The sequence below is a fragment of the Molossus molossus genome, unplaced genomic scaffold (genome assembly GCF_014108415.1).
Source record: "Molossus molossus isolate mMolMol1 unplaced genomic scaffold, mMolMol1.p scaffold_m16_p_23, whole genome shotgun sequence".
Taxonomy (NCBI): domain Eukaryota; kingdom Metazoa; phylum Chordata; class Mammalia; order Chiroptera; family Molossidae; genus Molossus; species Molossus molossus.
In genome coordinates, this window is record NW_023425359.1 from 16,200,929 (window position 1) to 16,220,291 (window position 19,363).

The 19,363-nt window shown below is 40.9% G+C and overlaps 1 protein-coding gene across 4 annotated transcripts in view; it reads right to left on the minus strand.

The window, feature by feature from the left end:
• Positions 1-7,169, minus strand: part of MIA3 (MIA SH3 domain ER export factor 3) — a 40,148-nt gene extending 32,979 nt beyond the window's left edge. For all 4 annotated transcript variants that reach the window (XM_036277688.1, XM_036277686.1, XM_036277687.1 and 1 more), the window contains exons 1-3: positions 7,037-7,169; positions 4,148-4,281; positions 859-945 (exon numbers count right to left, since the gene is read on the minus strand). In XM_036277688.1, the coding sequence (XP_036133581.1) occupies positions 859-945; positions 4,148-4,281; positions 7,037-7,169 (354 nt within the window). The remainder of the gene's footprint in view (positions 1-858; positions 946-4,147; positions 4,282-7,036) is intronic.
• Positions 7,170-19,363: the final 12,194 nt, after the last annotated feature.

Sequence of the window (19,363 nt, forward strand, 5' to 3'; positions counted from 1 at the left end):
AATAATCAGCTGAACGAGGACCCCAGAACACAAAATTCCTGCCTTGATAAAGCTACTCTAAGTCAGTGCACCCTAGACAAATGCTTTATAGAACGTGCAGTCAGTACCTTGTTGATTTGCAATAGGACAACTTCTGCAACTCTCACGTTCCTTTTCCAAATCTATAATAACCATGATCCCTTAAATCACTAAAGGGTCAATAATAAGAAAAGCCCTGTAAATTTGCATTTCTGGCCTAGTACATAATTTAAGGTTTGATAAATTTAACCTGATTTCTATATACTTAAACTGTCTGACAGCTATTCCTTTTAGCATATGAAAAGAATTATTTACTTCATTTTAATAACTAAATGCAAAGATACTGAATTCTTAACTTTTTTCTCATTAAAGCAGCAAAGAAAAGCCCTATATAAAAGTACACAGCCTTGTATAAGACCTGCTTCAATGTATTAGATAACTATCAGATTATGATATAGTCTCCTAGAAATTCTTTTCAAACTTTTCTTTTTCTTTTTTCTATTTTACAAGGCAGTCTGATTCTAAATTAAAATCTGATACATAAATGTTAACTTTTTTTTTAACCAAAACACATTCAAAGACTTAAAAAAATACAGCAGGTCCTTGAATAACATCTTGTTCAATGTCATTTCATTATCTCATTGATGAGATGCCACAGAACTTTAACTCTTGCTTATATCAATTAACCTATGATAAAATTGGCTTTGTTATATGTCATTTTTCTTCAAGTAAAAAAACCTATAGATGACATTAAGTGAGGATTAATGTAGTTAATAACTGATGAATCTGAATACCAATTATAATTGAGAACCAAAAAAAAAAAAAAAATCCACAACTTACATCTGCTGGAACTTCTAGCTCTTCTTTAGCATATTTATAGACCACTTGGATTAAATCCTTTGGAAAGTATCCAAAAATACGTCCAACCTACATAAAAGAATGAGCAAAAGAAAAAATATCAATCAAAATTCTGTACAAGAAATATAAATGAGAGAAATGTAAATGAGAGGAAATATATAGCTAGACAGGTAGATATAACCACAGAAACACACAGTCCCTGTAATTAGAGAGAGGATTATTCCAATAAAAATTAAGTACATAATATTGTAAAGCCAACTTTTCTAAAACCACTTAAGTTTTCTTTCAACATTCAGCTTAATGCTAAACTCAGGGCACATAAAGTTAGATTTTTTTTAGGTAGAGAAAAAAATCTGCTTCAAAAATATTGTTGTATATTATATGATTAAAACTAAGCAAATCAAAGCTGGTTGGAATCACAATTCCAAATAACCTCTATCAAGAATTTACCTGTACATTTCACAGCATTGCTCATAAACCAAAACTTGTATGTCTCTTAACACTAATAAACACCAGCCATGAAAATTAACAAAAAGTATAAAATTTCTGAAAAGTATGCTCAACACAACAAAAGGCAACTATTTATTGATATTATGGGCTGTACTAGCTTTTTCAAAAACTTGACTTACAAGTATTTGGGGAGAAAATAAAATTCATACGAATCTACATATCAAGCTTTAGTTTTATGCAAAGTAAACCTCTGTAGAAGATGATCCCACTTATCTATAGCAGTAACAGCTAAGTTTATACTAAGTATGTCTTCTTGAGAAACATACACTGTCTGTTACTAGCTACAGTCTGAAAGAGAGTGGTAGATCTCTTCCCAATCATTAAAGAAGGAGACTGATAAGCAGATCAAGTGCACAAAAAGAAAATAGGCTATCTTATCACGAACTCCTAAAATATCCTCATTATGAGTGCTCTTGTTATATCTGGCAACTACCTGAGAGCCAGTGTTAGTGGTAGAAACTGCCTTGGAGATTAGATAAGCCAGGCAATTAGAAACTGCCACATTGGCAGTTCACGTCTGAAACTCCGAGAAACCAAGTAAGACCGCAGGATGAAAACTAAGAAATAGAAAGAAGAATCACTTGAAAGCCAAGGAGAGAGGGTTTTTAATTTCCTAAAGTATAAGGGTCACGAAATGAAGGAGGAGAGTAAGGGAAAATATCTTTTTCCTTCTCAGGGAAATTTTATTTACAGAGAATCTGGAAAAGGGAAAATATCAGAGATCTATAAAGAAAAAAAATACATTTATCTTTGTGCAATCTTTGTCATATAAAACTTTATAGTGGGTGGGATCCTATTTCTTATGACCTGACCCCCCAAAAATGTTGCAGAATCATGGGCCCTTATAACCAAAGTAATCTTTATATCTAATTTTGCTTCCATATATCACTGCTGTCAAGGAATTGCTGATATGATTTGGGGAAAAAAACATAATATTGTTTCAAGAGAACAAATTCTGCATAGCTACATTCCAGACAAATATAAATGCCACGGCCCTGAAAGCAAATATGCAAAAGGAAGATGGGTTACACGTGGGCCCTTCCATTACAGAGCTTCTGAGTTTATAAGAGCTAAGACAGTTCACACACTAACTGCAATGCAAAGCAAAAAAAAAAAAATGTCACACAAGCAGTGCGAACACCAAGAGCCTCCTAAACAATTATTAGACAGCAAAGATCCCTTCTGCTGGGGACAGTGTTTCCCAAAGAAGGCAGGAAGAGAGCTGGGCCAGGCTTTCTGGAGGTAAATATGGTCGTGACAAAAGTGTGGAGGTAGAAAAATGCAAGTTGAGTTCACTCATCCAAATGCTCAAACCTGACCACTAGATTAAAAATGCAGTGTAAGGGACATGGAGATTACTCAGAAATCTCATGTGGTAGACTTGAAAGAAACAGAATAGATTCTTCTTTGTATCGAGTGATTCAGCTGGAATTCTGCCTAAGTGCAAGGGCTGTACCTGACCACACTTGGCCTTTCAAGATTCCTCCCTGGGAAGCTGGAACGCCAACAAAATCAATCTGTTTTTCCCTATGGAGGTTTCTCAAGCCTTATTTTCTGTTGTTTGTTTGGTGTTTTATTGAGATTGAAAGCTTTCACAGTTGGAACTGGGTAGTTCTCTAAGTTTGGACAATCCTAAGGACATCAAGGACTCTTACTACTTCAATAAATACACAGTCCACACATCACACTTTTTAAAAAGGACAATAACTCGCCCAGCCGGTGTGGCTCAATGGTTGAGCATCAACCCATGCACCAAGAGGTCACTGGTTCAATTCCTGATCAGGGCCCATGCCAGGTTGTGGGCCCGATCCCCAGTGGGGGACATGTAGGAAGTGGCCAATCAATGTTCTCTCTCATCGATGTTTCTACCTCTCTCTCCCTCTCCCTTCCTCTCTCTCTAAAATCAATAAAGAAAAAAAAATTTTTTTAAATAAAGGACAATAACTCAGAAACCTCCAATCAGCTCACTCATAGTGAATCTCCTAATTCAAAACATCAAAGCATGATGCATTCATTGATTTCCATGCCCAATATCTGGGTATCCATGGAACTGGGTGGAATCAAGCTGCTGGGAGACCCACTGGGAGCAAGTATCTGAAAAGCAGGAAAAGGATGACCCAGAATGTGCCAACACCACCAACAAGAGAGCACGTAGACAAAATAACATTTTGCTTTATTAACATACTAAAAACAGCATACATGATTAGATGACTGTTCCCAGAGCTGCCAGTTTTTCATAAACATTAATAATTTAGAAAAAAATGCACACAAAATCAACTTTAATCATGAGTGCCCAATACACCATCTGGCACATAGCTTACAGGAGTAAGTCTCATGCCCACAAATCCTTCCATTTTAAAGCCATGAAGTTAGGATTTTCAGGTTGCAACATTTCAACCTTTACTACGTACGGAGTACCCATGGCTGAGAAGGCCTAGAACGTGATGCTGAGGAGCACTAGCTGGAAGCAGTTCAGTTCTATTTAAGAAACCTCCGCTGAGCCCCTACTTTGTGCCAAGCCTGCTGGGGACATAGCAGAGGACAGGTTAATGCCATCAAGGACCCCAGGAAAAGTTATTTAAATAGTGCTAAACAAGCCAATACAAAGTCAGAAAAGAAAGTATGTCCTTCTCTCCATCTTTTTCCTGGCAGAATTTGCACAGAGCTCCTCAAGTCTGCAGGTTCTGAAATGCAATCCTTTCTTTTTCCTGAATAAATCCTTTTGGGTGATAAAAAATAAAAATAAAATTTTTTTACTTACACTTCCAGCCCAAACTTCAGGCGATTTCCCTGCCAGTTTATAGTAGACATAGACATTGTCGCCTTTTTTAAAATTCACAAACCGACAGTCCGGGCCTGTGAAATCTTCTAGAGCCTCACCCCGGTACATTAACACTGTATATGAAGAGAGAAAAGAAATAACCAGATAGCACGATTCAACTTTCATAGTCCATACTGATTTATCAGGAAATATAAGAACCTGCTGTGAACAACTTTTTCCATATTGTCTGGAATCAATCATTTTCAGGTCACATGCTCAAAGTGTCAAATCTTTAGAGCTTTATCTTTATAAATCATGACACCCCTCTGCAAGTAGACAGGAGAGAGGGAAACTCACTAGTTTTCTTTATGGATAATACTGAGAAACAAAAACCAGTGTGTCCACCACCACAAAGGGCTGGTCTCAAATAAAACTCCTGTCTCCCTCTCTAAGTTTCTAGTCCTCGATCTTTGCTGTTTCATAATCATAAAACAGCTTCATTTTGCATTTGGGTAAATTCAGGTGCAGATGCTGACTAGCTTAAGCATGGCTACATGTAGAGGTAACTGGGAAGAGCACCCAGGAACCCCCAGGGGATCAATTAGCTTGAACTAACCACTAAAGGCACTATTTTAAAGTGGCTCTAAGTGCTACCTTGAAGCAGTAAACAATGTCAATTTCATTTACACCAAGTTGTTTTTGCCTCATAATATCTGGATAAATTCATGGGAAAGGGTATCACACCCTATTCTGCGGATCCAATCACATTACAAGGTAATATTTTCTGAAAGTAAATAATGTTCACTGTGGCCAACATTAAGAAGGTTTCAAAACAAAGTTTAAATAGCTTTATTTGAAGCAAAATCAAAAGTGGACCTCACATGTGGCAGGGACAAGCAAAATGTGTGAATTAGTCAGTAGCTACCTTCAGTCTTAAGATGCAGGACTTAAATCACATCTGATCTAGAAACTGGTAGAAGTATTTTTCTTTTTGTTGGCCAAATACACAGTTTCTGATGTAAGAGGAAATGAACAATAAATGCAATTAAATAGCAGGAAAAAAATGGATGAAATGGAAATAACACTTTTCTAAAAGCCAGTTAGCAATAAGTACATTAAAATGTATCTTTAAATACATATTTGAGGGACAAACATAAAGGGGGATTTATGGATTTTGAAGCTAAAAAATCTCCTTATTTTAATACATGTCAGCCTCCTAATTCAGATATAATTGGGTGAGATGCCAGATTGAAGGTGATGGACAATTTAAGATTGGGGACTCTATCAGAATTGGAAATAGCAGTGTTTCTCTTGTTCCCCTCAGAACAGATCATTGAGAATTTATAATAATAAATGAGATGACAATATAATGCATACTGTAGAACAGCTATCAGAAAAGCACATGCCACACAACCCAGACCCTGCTTCAGCTGCTTGCTGCTGTGTTTGGTTACATCTGCTTGGACACAGGACATGAGACAACTTAACACCATGTCTCCTACTGAGGAAGCATCAGCGGGCGATGTGATTCTCCAGGTAACTGGTTTTGAGGAACTCAGGTAGGATAGTGCTTGAAAGCAAAGAATAGCAAACATTTGCCAAAGCCAGCCCCGCGTGCTAATAATCTGCGTTTGCTCCGAGAAAACTAAAGGAAAAGTCATTAAGTTGCTTGCTTCCGCTGTGCTTATTTACATCGGCCCTGGGGTTACCTCCAGGAATGGTGTTGCAGTGATACAAACTTCAAATTATGAAATTTGTTTTTGAATAACACCTATTTGAATACAAACAGCTAAAGTGTAGGCTGACGGCCTTTCACAGTGAACATTTTCTATACTTCTGGATTCCAATTTATGAACAACCGTTTCGGAAGCGGTTATCAATAAGTTAAGGTTCTTTGAGACCTGCTGGGAGACTGTAAGAATGACCCTGGTTCAGCAAACACTTAGAAAGAGATTCCAACAACACAAGGGGCTAAGGCTAAAGCTGGTTGGGTTTATAAAAACCCTTGGAGTATTTATTAGTTACTTTAATAATCCTCTTCATCGGAGTCCGGAGATCTCTGCTCTCCGAAACGCACCCCACCCCCAATCCGAGACCGGGGAAGAATTCCGCTTCCTGCGCAAAGAAGAGGAGGCTGTGGGTCCCAGGTGGCCTTGCAGATCCACCGCAACTTTCTAGAGCCAGATTGTGGCCTTGCTGGCGCCCTCCCTGCCTGGCTGCTTGTAAGGCTTCGAAGCACAGAAATGACAAAATAGAGGCAGAGCCGGGCGGAGACCTTGGGATACATCACATGCCTGGACTCCGAGCTTGTCCCAAACCTAAACTCCACTATCTATTCCAAAAGCGGTATGCGCCCCCAAATCCTAGTGAGGCAGAAGGGCGAGGGGGCAGCGCCCTTCCTGAGCCTCATCATCAGCCTCCAGCAGTGAATCCCCCGCTGAGCGCTGATCGCATCGCCCCGACAGCACCCACCCGGGTCCCGCAGCGGGGGCAGGAAAGCGTTCGGAGGCAGCGTGGGAAGACTAGGGCACGCGGCGCGCCACCACATCTCCCTTCGGAGCCAGGCTACGGGGAGTAGCGGACGCTGGGAGCCGCCCCAGGGAAATCGGGGGCCACCTTCAGCCCCCAAACCCCCGTTCGGCCAGCGAAAGAAAAATAAATCGCCGGCAACAAGTGGGAGGTGCAGACCCCTAGGCCGGGGCCTGTTGGCCCCGGTGCCCGGAGACCCGCAAGGCACAAACGCAAGGACTCCGGCTCGGTCCAGACCCCCCTTCCCAGTGCTCCGCCCTCCCGTCGGGGCTGCGACTCCCTCGCCGGCATGCGGGCAGCCGAGCTCCCGCGCTCCAGCCCCCGCGCAGCCCGGGCCACTGTCGCCTTCGGACCACTCACTGCTGCACTCGGTGTCCGCGCAGAGTTTGTGCTCGGAGAAGCGCCGGCTCATGTCAGGCCCCGGCTGCCCCGGGACCCGCCAGGGCAGCCCGAGCAGGAGCAGCCAGAAGGGCAGCCCCGGCGCCGCAGCCATGTTGTGGTCACCGCGGCGAGCCGGTGACGCGGAGGAGGAGGCCGGGGCTGGCGCCAGGGGGCGGGGCCGGGGCGGGACCCGCGGGCGGGTGGGGAGCTGGCTCCGAGGGGCGGCGCCTGGGAGGGTTGAGTTGTTCAGGCTGACACGTCAGCACCGGCTCTGGGAGGGGAAGAAGGGGTCTCGGAGGAAAAGGACCGCCACTCCAGTCTCCGCTCCCCACTCGCTCCACCCCGGCTCTGCGACCTTGGATCCCCTCACCTCGCGCCAGCCTGTTAGTGGGACGGCGCGAGGTTGCCGCAGCTTATTTCTGATCCGCAACCCTTATTCTTGGTTTAGTGCCTCCTTTTCCCATCTACGAAATCCCACCCACGGTTTGCCCCTCTTAATCTCTGTTTCGAGGCTCCCTCTCCTTCGCACTCCCAGGGATTCTTGGGGCCTCATCCCAGGCATCCCTTTGATTACGGAGGCGGAGAGTGAGTGGATTGGTGCGTTGGTGATGTAAATTAGAGCATCTGGCCGGTTTGGTCTTTTTAGGGGCCCTGGGAGGTGGTAGGCTATGGGTCTCCGTGCCGAGATCTTAAGATTCTTGCGTCTTTACCCATAAGGGAAGAAGTGATTTAATTTAACACAGATGTGTTGTGCTTCCATTTTATACTACCATTTCATGCCTCAGGTACTGGACAAAGTATTAGGGTGGTGTGCGAAAATATGTAGGTCAAAGACAAGATATCTGGCCATTGTCTAAGGAAGCCCTCAGTTTAATGCAAACCAACTGGCATAAGAACGACTAACAAATCAATGTCAGTAGGAGAAAGCTAACTACGAACATTCAGTATTTTCTTTAGGAGCCAATGTTATTCTAAGGTCTTTATATGTATCAATTCATTTAATCTTCAAAACAATAGTACCTCATAATAGTAGATCCTATTACTACCTATCTTAATTTTTGAGATGAGTGAATTGAGGCATTTGAACTCTAGTGGGTGATGAAGCTAAAATTCAAACCACGTAGTATTTTCCCTTTTAATCACAACCCTTTAAACCTTCACCAAGCAACATGAATTTTCTGGCTATGGTAAGTAAAACCTTGTTTAAATCACAATATAACTGAATTATCTATATGTACAATTTTAAAAAAGGCCACAAGCCCACAGATCAGTTCAGGGAGAGGTGGCTGTGATGTTGGGCCTTGGTTGGAGCACTTTGCATTTGTCTGTGACTAAGGCCTGCTCATTGCAGTTTTGCTAAGGTTATTCATCAACCTGGAACAACAGTCAAACCCATCAGTTGGTTTCCTAAATTATTAGATTCTTTAAAAGCAAGAAGGTAATGTTGAAGATAATCCATAATGTTGACAAAAGGAAAAGATGGGATGTTCTCAGAGAAGTTCACAGTTGTTTGTCTATAGGAGCTGTGAGGTGTTCCACTGGTCCAATGTAGTTCCCATTCTGTCTGGAGAGAATGCACATTGAATAAAGTCACCATGTATTTAAGTAGTAGTGCCCTCTGGAGTTCTTCTGTTTTTCTACTATGTATTTGTTTGCTTTAGATTCTTAGGTGTGTCTAACGGGCATCTCTAACTCAATATGTTAAAATCTAAACTCTTTATTTTCATTCTCAAACCCTGCTCTGTTCAACTTTCCGATCTGAATATATAATGACATTTTAATTCCTATCTTCCAGGTTCTCAAGTCAAAAATCTACAAACCATTCTTCACACTGCTTTCTGTCACATCCCAAGTCCAATCCATCAGACAATCCTGTGCACTCTTTATTTTAATAGCATCATTGAGGTATAATTGACATACAATAAGCTACATATATTTAAAGTATACAATCTTGCCTGGCCAGTGTGGCTCAGTAGTTGAGTGTCGATCCATGCATCAAGAGGTCGCCAGTTCAATTCCTGGTCAGGGCACTTGCCCAGGTTGTGGGTCAAATACCCAGTGGGGGGCATGCAGGAGACGGCCAACAGATGTTCTTTCTCATCTATGTTTCTCTCTCAAATCAATAAAGAAAAAAAAATTGAAGTATACAATCTGATGAGTTTCGACATATGTATACACCCGTGAGACTATTGCCACAGTCAAGATAATTAACATTACCATCATCCCTAAAAGAGTCTTTGTGCCCCTGTGTAATTCCTCCCTCTCCTTTCCTGTCTGTCTCCAAGAAATCCTTCTGTGGCTACAGATGGATTTGTAATTTTGAGAATTCAATATAAATAGAATCATACAGTATATATTATTTCTTTCTCAGACTTCTTTCACCAAGCATAAGCATTTGAAATACATCCAGAATTGGACCACTTCTCACATCTCTTACGCTAGCACTGCAGGCCAAGCCATCACTCTCTCTCACCTGCAAGACTGCAAAGCCTCCTCACTGTCCTTTCTGCTTCTGTCCTTGCCTTCCTAAAGCCTATCGTCGTAATAGAAGCCAGAGTGACTTTTCATGATATGAATGTGGTCATGTCTCTCTTCTGCCCAAAACCTTCTTATGTCATCCCACTTCCAAGTAAAATGCAATGACTTTGTCATGGACTGTACTGTCTTATTTGATCGGACCCTGCTCATCCCTTTTACCCCCATTTCCTAATACTTTCTTCTTGCTCTGTTAGTGCCACTCAAACTCATCAAGCCCACTCCTGCATCAGAGCATTTTTCCTTCAACCTGGAACAATTCCAACAAAGAGCTGACCTGGCTCACTAGTTCCCTCACTTCATCAGGGGTCTGTAACAATACCACATCTTATTACAGAGGCTTTCCCAAATCACTCTACATAAAATAGAGTTTCCACTATGATTATCTAGACCATCATCCTGCTTTATTTTTCTTCAGAGCACTTACCATCTGCCTTACATTTGTTAATCTATTTGACTGCTGTCAGTAGGTAAACTTATATTCCAAATATAAGTTCCATGGGATAAAGGCATTTTTATTCACTGTTATAACACAAGTGCCTAGGAAAATGTCTAGAATGTATGAGGTACTCAACAAATGATTTGGTGGATGAAACCATGATTCCTCACATATTATAAATATAGTATACTATTAACCTATAGGCGGCCTCCATATATGAACAGCAGCAAGAGTAAATATGACATGAGAGCAAGGCAAATTGTGTCTTGCCTTCAGCAGCACCCTTAACACTGGGAACAGAACCTGGAGGATATTTGTAGATTGGAGGCATATTGTTGCAGAGGGTGAAAGGAGTTGCACTATAATTTTCCCTATATACTACCAGAATATTAGAGCAAATAAAGGTAACTTTAATTTTTCTTATTTCTATTTAGAATAAGATTAATGACAGTTCATTGGTGGAAAAAGCAAAATTCCAAAATGACTTCAATATTACTTTACTAATATTTTCTTTGACTAGTATTCAGAAATGCTTTTATATGAAGGATGAGAACTCTCAGTTACTGCTTAGTTTGTATTTTTCTGGATGTGGGTTTATCTACACTCTCCCCCCCCTCCTTTATTGATTTTTATTTATTTATTTTTCAAAATGTTTGATTTTATGCCTTTTTTAAAATATGTTTTTATTGATTTTTTTAGAGAGAGAAGGAATAGAGAGACCAAAATAGCGATGTGAGAGAGAAATATCGATCGGCTGCCTCCTGCACACCCCCACTGGGAAATGAGCCCAAAATCTGGGCATGTGCTCTGACCAGGAATTGAACCCGGACCTCTCAGTCCATGGGATGATGCCTAACCAGTGAGCCACACCAGCTGGGTTTTTTATTGGTTTTTATTTTATTAAAACAATTTTTTTTTCTCTATTGATTGAGAGAGAGAGAGAGAGAGACATCAATGAGAGAGAATATCGATTGGCCGCCTCCTGCATGCCCCCCACTGGGGATTAGGCCCACAACCTGGGCATGTGCCCTGACCGGGAATTGAACCAGCGACCTCTTGGTGCATGGGTCAATGTTCAACCACTGAGCCACAGCAGCTGGGTTTTTTTATTGGTTTTTAGAGAGAGAGGAAGGGAGAGGGAGAGAGAGAGATGGAAACACTGATGAGAGAGAACATCGATTGGCTGCCTCCTGCATGCCCCCCACTGTGTATTGGGCCCACAACCTGGGCATGTGCCCTGACCGGGAATCGAACCGGCGACCTTTTTGGTGCATGGGTTGATACTCAATCACTGAGTTTCACTAGCCAGGCTGCATTTATTATTATTATTATTATTATTATTATTACTGCCTTAAACAGATATTAACAAGTTTGGTGAATAACCTGAAAAAATTTCTTAGCTGCCCACAAAGAGGGTGGTGCTGGTAATTCTTCTTGCCAGCATATGTATTATTATAGTGGATGAATCAGCATTCATTTTTTTTATCCTCCCCCGAGGACATTTTTCCATTTTTTGTTCAGATAGAGTGGGAGGGAGAGAGAGGAAAAGAGAGAGAGAGAGAAACATCAATGTTAAAGGGACACATTGAGTGGCTGCCTCCCGCATGACCCAACTAGGGCCGAGGACAACCTGCAACCGAGGTACGTGCCCTTAGCGGGAACCGAACCCGGGTCTCTCTGGACCACAGGCCGACGCTCTAACTGCTGAGCCAAACCGGCCAGGGCTCAGCATTAATTTTTAATAGCATTTGACTATGTGGCACTGAAGCTTAACATATACTGTAAAATCCTGAGTGTTTTATTTGTTAACACCTCAAATGGAATTTTCACTGGGCAAACATGAGTAAGAGTTAAAATAGTAATTTGTAGTTTAGGGGGGAGATATCAAAATATAATATATGGAGGGTTTCTGATTGTAAATAATTAGTAGTCTGATGGAAAAGAACAAGACAAATACATCTGAAACAAATAGAATACAGCATAGTAACATCTATCACTGTAAACTTCCCATGGCGCCTGCCCAGGAACACCTGAATGTCTAACACTGAAGTTACCAGGAAGAACCAAGTCTATTGCCAATGATGAAACCACTTAAGAGTCTAGAGAATGGTGTAAAACATTTACTGAGTACCATGGCTACCAGCCAAGATGAAGTAACAGGGCTCACATTTATCCTCCCATGTCAAACATCTAAAAAAAAAACTGGACAAAATATATGAGTCAGAGATTGGATAGTAAGCAGTATGAGGCAATGATCCCTGTGATAAAGGGAACAAATGAGGTGAGTTCTGTGATTGTCCCAGCTTACTCCAGGCTACACCAGAGAAAGAAAACTCAAACAGGTGATCTCCTTGAGTTGAAGAGACACATTTGAAATTTTGGGATGGTCAAGGCAGCTGGGATTTGCAGGGAAGAGCATAGGAGAAAAGAGAGCTGCGTGGAGAATAGAGAACTTAACAGACAGAGACAGCTCCAGAGACTTGCAGATGGTTTCTCTCAAGTCTTCAACTGGGTAATGATACCACTTGTGTGTAAAGAACTACGAGAAGGCAGGGAAAGAACCACTGGAAAAGAAAAGGAGAAAAATTGCTGGATTAGAGAATAGTTTGTGTTCCCACCAGCCAGAGTAGAAAACCTGTAATAAACAGGGCATCAGATAGATTGCTCAGTAAAGGGGGAAAAACAGCAGTTTAAGATTGAAGGCTACTCTAACAAAGGTTAAAAACAAGCCTCAAAAAGGTAAATGTTTCCAAGTAAATTAACTGCATTCCACAACAAAGCTCAAGAATATTTAAAAGAATACAAAATATCCAGCACCCAACAAGGAAAATTCTCAGTGTCTGGAGTCCAATAAGAAGTTATGAGGCATGCAAAGAAGTGAGAAAGTTCAACTCATAGTGAAAAGAAAAATCAATCAATAGAAACTTTCATACATGACACAGATGACAGTTACTACACAAGGACATTAACAGAACTATATTCCATATGTTAAAGATGCTGTAGGAGCCCTGGCCGGTTTGGCTCAGCGGTTAGAGCGTCCGCCTGTGGTCCGGAGAGACCCGGGTCCGGTTCCTGCTAAGGGCATGTACCTCGGTTGCAGTTTGTCCCCGGCCCTGGTTGGTCGTGCGGGTGGCAGCCACTCGATGTGTCCCTTTCACATCGATGTTTCTCTCTCTCTCTCTCTTCCTCTCTCTCCCTCCCACTCTGTCTGTATAAAAAATGGAAAAATGTCCTCGGATGAGGATTAAAAAAAAAAAAAAAAGTTAAAAAAAAAAGATGCTGTAGGAAAGCATAAGCATGTAAAAGAGAAACATAGTGGACAAAAATGATCCAGGTCAAACTTAGGTGAAGAAAACATGGCTGAGATGAAAAATACACCAAATGGGATTAAGAGCAGATGAAACACTGCAGAAGAAAATATTAGTGAACTTTAAGACCTAGAAATATAAACTCTTCAAAATGAAACAGAGAGAAAAGAGACTAAGAAATGAACAGAGCATCAGTGTGCACAACTTCAATTATTCCAATATATGTGTAATAGGGGTCCCTGCGAAGGTGGGAGACAGAAAATATATTTGAAGAAATAGTGAATAAAAGCATTCCATATTTGATGAAAACTCACAGATCCAAGAAGTTCAACAAACCCCAAGCACAAGTGCACATCAAATTGCTTAAAACCAGTGGTAATGAAAAGAATGTGAAAGGCATCTAGAGAAAACAGTCACTCCTCATACAGAGAAACAAAAATAAGTGACAGGAGCCTTCTTGTTGGAAAAATAGAAGCCAGAAGACAGCTGAACAACATATCTAAAGTGCTAAGAGAAAAATATGACCCTGTGGAGTTGTATACCAAGGGAATATATTTTTCAAAGATGAGAATTCTTTTTAACACATGATGCTGGGACAACTGGATATCCATATGCAAATAAAAGAAATTGAACACTGCCCTGCACCACATACAAAAATGAACTCATAAAGGATCATAGACCTAAATGTAAAAGCTAAAACTATTAAAAATTTTAGGGAAAACAGGGAGAAATCTTGGAGCAGGCAATGATTTCTTAGATATGACAACAAAAGCACAAGCAATCTAAGAAACTAACAGATAAATTGGACTTTATAAAACTTAACACTTATGTGCTCCAAAGAACATCATCAAGAAAGTGAAAAGAAGGGTAACCACACAGAAAGGAGGAAAATATTTGTCAGTTATATACCTGATAAGGAATTTGCACCTACAACAGCAATTTTCAAACAGTGTGCTGCAAGAATTTTAAAAACATGCAATACCTGACTCTTTAGTCAGGGGCACTGACCTCTTTTCCTTTAGATTGTCAAATAAAAAAATGACAACATTGCACTGGCCAATTTGGCTCAACGGTTAGAGCGTTGGCCTGCAGACCAAAGGGTCTTGGGTTGAATTCCTGGTCAAGGGCACATACCTGAGTGGCAGGTTCAATCCCTGGCCCCAGTTAGGATCAAGCAGGAGGCAACCAATTGATGTGTATCTCTTACAGGGTTGTTTCTCTCTTTCTTCCTCCCTTCCACTTGACCTAAAAAATCAATGGAGCCCTGGCCGGTTTGGCTCAGCAGTTAGAGCATTGGCCTGCAGTCTGGAGAGACCCAGGTTCGGTTCCTGCTAAGGGCATGTACCTCGGTTGCAGTGTCCCATCCCTGGTTGGGTCGTGCGGGTGGCAGCCACTCGATGTGTTCCTTTCACGTTGATGTTTCTCTCTCTCTGTCTCTTCCTTCCTCTCCCTTTAGCTCTATCTGAAAAAAAAAAAAAAAGATTTCCTGGTTAAAAAAAAAAAAAACTAAAAAAAAGTTATTTAAAAAAAAAACCTGCCCTGGCCAGTTTGGCTCAGCGGTTGGAGCTTCGGCCTGCGGTACAGAGAGACCTGGGTTCGGTTCCCGCTAAGGGCACGTACCTCGGTTGCAGTTTGTCCCCAGCCCTGGTTGGTCATGCGGGTGGCAGCCACTCGATGTGTCCCTTCACATCGATGTTTCTCTCTCTCTCTCTTCCTCTCTCTCCCTCCCGCTCTATCTGAACAAAAAATGGAAAAATGTCCTCGGGTGAGGATAAAAACAAAAACAAAAAAACAATGGAAAAATATCCTCAGGTGAGGATTAACATTTTAAAAAATGACAATAGTCCTGGCCGGTTTGGCTCAGCGGTTAAAGCTTTGGCCTGTGGACCAGAGTCCTGGGTTCGATTCCAGCCAAGGGCACCTACCTCAGTTGCGGTTCATCCCTGGCTCCAGTTGGGGTTGTGCAGGTGACAACCAGTTGATGTCTCTCTCACATCGATGTTTCTCTCTCTTTCTCTCCCCTCCTCCCACTTTGTCTGAAGATAAATGTAAAAATATCCTCAGGTGAGGATCTAAAAGTAAGAATGGAGGAATGAGAGAGAAAAGAACCCTGCCACACAATTAGTGCTTAAATGTATTTTGGTACAAATTCTAAGCACTAAGGAGTTCAAAGAAGGAGGAAAATAAATGATGGTGGTGGGATTTGAGTTAGGTCTTGGTAAGTATGTAGGATTTAGATCCTAAATAGAAAAGGTGAGTGAAGAAAGCAAGGTAAGACAAAAGAGAGCAGAAAATAATTTTAAAGGAGAGTAAGGAGACCTAATCTTACTAGAGTGACATTAAAGAGTAGTGGGAGATAAATTTGGGTGGGTAGTGTGGATCAGATTATGAAAATCAAGCACACAAATTTAAGACTCAGTAGAGTCAAAGACAGAAAGCTATCAGACTTTAAGTTTGAAATGAATTTTAAGCAAGTATCCTGTTCTGGAAGCCATGGAGAATGGAGTTTTGTGTTAAGCATGGCCAGTAGGGTTAAATCCTTCCCCACAATTAAAAAGCCATGTCAGCCCTGGCGGGTTTTGCTCAGTGGTTAGAGCGCTGGCCTGTCAACTGAAGGGTCTTGGGTTCTATTCCAGGCAAGGGCACATACCTGGGTTGCAGGTTCAATCCCCAGCCCAGCTGAGGTTGTGTGGGAGGCAACCAATCAATGTGTCCCTCTAAAATTGATGTTTCTCTCTTTCTCTCTGTCTCTCTCTCTCTCCCTCTCCCTTACTCCCTCCTTGCCACTCTATCTGAAAAAGAAAAATATCTTCTGTTTAGGATTAACCAAAAAAGAGCCACGTCAAAGGTACTGGGAGTGAGTCATATACAAGGCAAGGTCTATCAGCATGTACTATTTATCTAGTCTTGGCAAATATCCCCATTTCTATTGTACAAAGAAACTCAAACATCTGAAATTACCACTAGTATATAAGCTTATATATAAGTTCCTGTTTCTGGTTCGGACTAATTTACCTTGGCACTGTTTTCATAGAAGTCAAATATTTGGTGCTTTGAAACAAACGCAGAGCAAATTCCAGGGTGGGGACTATACAACTCAGTTTCCAGTGTAGACTGGCTTTATCCATTACAGTTTTCAGATATGAATTACTTCCTTACAGCACAACAGTGGAGGCAGGAAATGTAGCCAAAAGAATTGAGCTAGGGCCTTGGCTGTTTTGCTCAATGGTTAGAGCATCGGCCTGTGGACTGAAGAGTTTCAGGTTCGATTCTGGTCAAGGACACGTACCTCGGCTGCGGTTCATCCCCGGCCCTGGGGTCATGCGGCAGGTGGCCAGTTGATGTGTCCCTCTCATGTTGATGTTTCTCTCTCTCTCCCTCCCTCCCACTCTGAGGATAAATGGAAAAATATCCTCGGGTGAAGATTAAAAAAAAAAAGGACTGAGCTAAGTATCAGAAGTCTAATCCTGTGACCCAAGGCAAGTCATCCATTTTTGTGTTCAAATCTGCACTGAATAGAAAATGGTGTGGAATACATTAGAGGATGAATGAATGACATCAAAGAGAATGACTAATAAAGGATCTAAACCTGATATTTCCCACTGACTCCCTAGAACAATGCTATCCAACAGCAGCATAATGCCAGCTACAAATTTAAATTTTTGTGTGTCTTAGATTCCTCATCTATAAAACTGGGGCTAATGCTAACACCAGATGCTGTTTCTTTAAGAAGCAAATAAGGTCACATATTAAAAGTTGCCCATTTTTATTGTTTGAAAATTAAATGGCAACATATCTAGGTCTTAACCAACAGGGATGGTTAATGGTGCAACAAGAGTCTCAGCAAACCAATGACTTTGTCACAGAGGAGACATTTTTAGATAGAACCTACCCTGGACACTTCCCTTCTTATAAAAAGTCAGCGTGTCAAGTAACATCCTCCCAAGCTATGCTTGGCAGTTCAAAAGCGCCTCCTGGAGGAGACACTAAGAACTGAGAGGAAGAAAATAAGTTCTTGAAGATAATGTACAAGCACAGATGACCCGTTAACAGATCACATATCCAGACAAAGTTAACCTCCTGAATCCTCAACATTTTAATTGATACATTCAGCATAAAATTAGGAACAGGAACATAAATACCATTATGAAGACTACTCAAGTGTGGATATCGAGTAGTTGCATACAGAAAGATTAAGAAGGGTTCCCTGCAAGTGTAAGAGCTCATTCCTATTTAAATCTGCACTGGATAGAAAATGGTGTGGGATACATTAGAGGATGAACGAATGACATCAAAGAGAATGACTAATAAAGGATCTAAACCTGATATTTCCCACTGACTCCCTAGAACAATGCTATCCAACAGCAGCATAATGCCAGCTACAAATTTAAATTTTCTCCAAGTTACATTAGAAAGACAAAACAAAGCAGATGAAATTAATTTTAATAATACATTTTATTTAACCCAATGCATTCACAATATTACTATTTCAACTCGTAATTAATATAAAATTTTACGTTCTTTATTGTATATGGACTCTTTTGAGATCTGGTGTGTATTTTACACTTAGAGCACAAATCAGTTTAGAATAGGCACATTTAAAGACAGCACAGCTCAAGAAAGCAGGGATTAAAAGTTAACATCAGATCCATACCATATATGTGTATACATCTGTACATTATTTTGCATATACTTATTTTAAAGAAAAGAAAAAGCTTAAAATTGTGTTTTATAATTTAAAAAATTCTGGCCTAGCTCTTTTGGAACTTTTGTGGAAGGAAAAAGGATGGTGATTATTTCAAAACCCACCAATTTTTGTTTGTGGTCAGAGGCTGAGATTTTTATTAGGATATTTAAGAATTTCATTGCCATTTCAGTTGAATCTGAAGTCCTCAGTAAAAAGTGTAAACTATAGTCATCATTATGCTCCTTGTTATTAAGTGCTTGTCATGCTTTTATTGTGTATTTCTCATAATCATCTCACACACATGTACTATTCTTGACAAACATAAAGAAGCCAAGAATTATATTTAAATAGCTTAGCCCTGGCCGGGTTGCTCAGCTGGTTAGAGCACCATCCCAATATGCTAAGTTTGCAGTTTCTCTAAATAAGTTTGCAGCTTTAAAAAATATATAATTAATTACATTAAGTTGCTCTGTGGTACAATGAAAGTGTAAGAAAGGCTTTCTGTTCCTTAGTACTGTATATGTTTTCTTCTAGATAGGAGTCTAGAAAACCTTCTGCATGCTTTGTTTTTTTTTGTGTTGTGTTTTTGTCATGCCATTTCTTTATCTTATTTATGCCATTGGATGCGATATAGTATAGTCATTTTCTTTGTACTCTCTTCACGCAACACATTTTCTACCAGAATTGAACTGTTGGAAAGGGAAGGGGTAGGTAGGGCATATGAAGATATTGGTCCATAACTTTTTCTCTGTTATCTATTGTTACCTAGAGTTATCTAAGACTGTTGTTAAGTCAGACATTTCTTCCCCATTTTTGCAAGATCGTGAATTTCTAGCCATATTAAATTAGTTCTGGTTTGGTCTGGGTGAAATTACACCCAAGGGAAAAAAATGTAGCCATTCCAAGCCTTGAGACTAGAAGCCTATATTTATGTTACTTGATTTGTGTGCCTTCCTGGGCCTCATCATCACTTAAGTTAGCCTTGACAGTGGAGTTAGAGCACAGGCTTGAGTCAGGACAAGGACTTAGAACACAAGGAACAACAGAAGGAATTTTTCTTGCAAGCTCAAGCTCATAGGTGTTTATGACGACCACGCAGAATCGAGTATTTGTAGCAAGGAAGTCCTGTACAAACTCCTACTAGACCCTTCCGGCAACTCTACAAGACTCCGGTTCTGCTCAAATGGTTCCCTTTCAGGGTTAGGGAAAAGTCGGGCGTCCTTTGCCGGCCTATGCCATCATTTGTGCAGCCTCACAAAATTCTCGTACTGCCTTTCGAGCCGCCTCCCTTTAACTCCTTAGCTCTACCTAGTTGTTCACTTGGATGTTTTGAAATC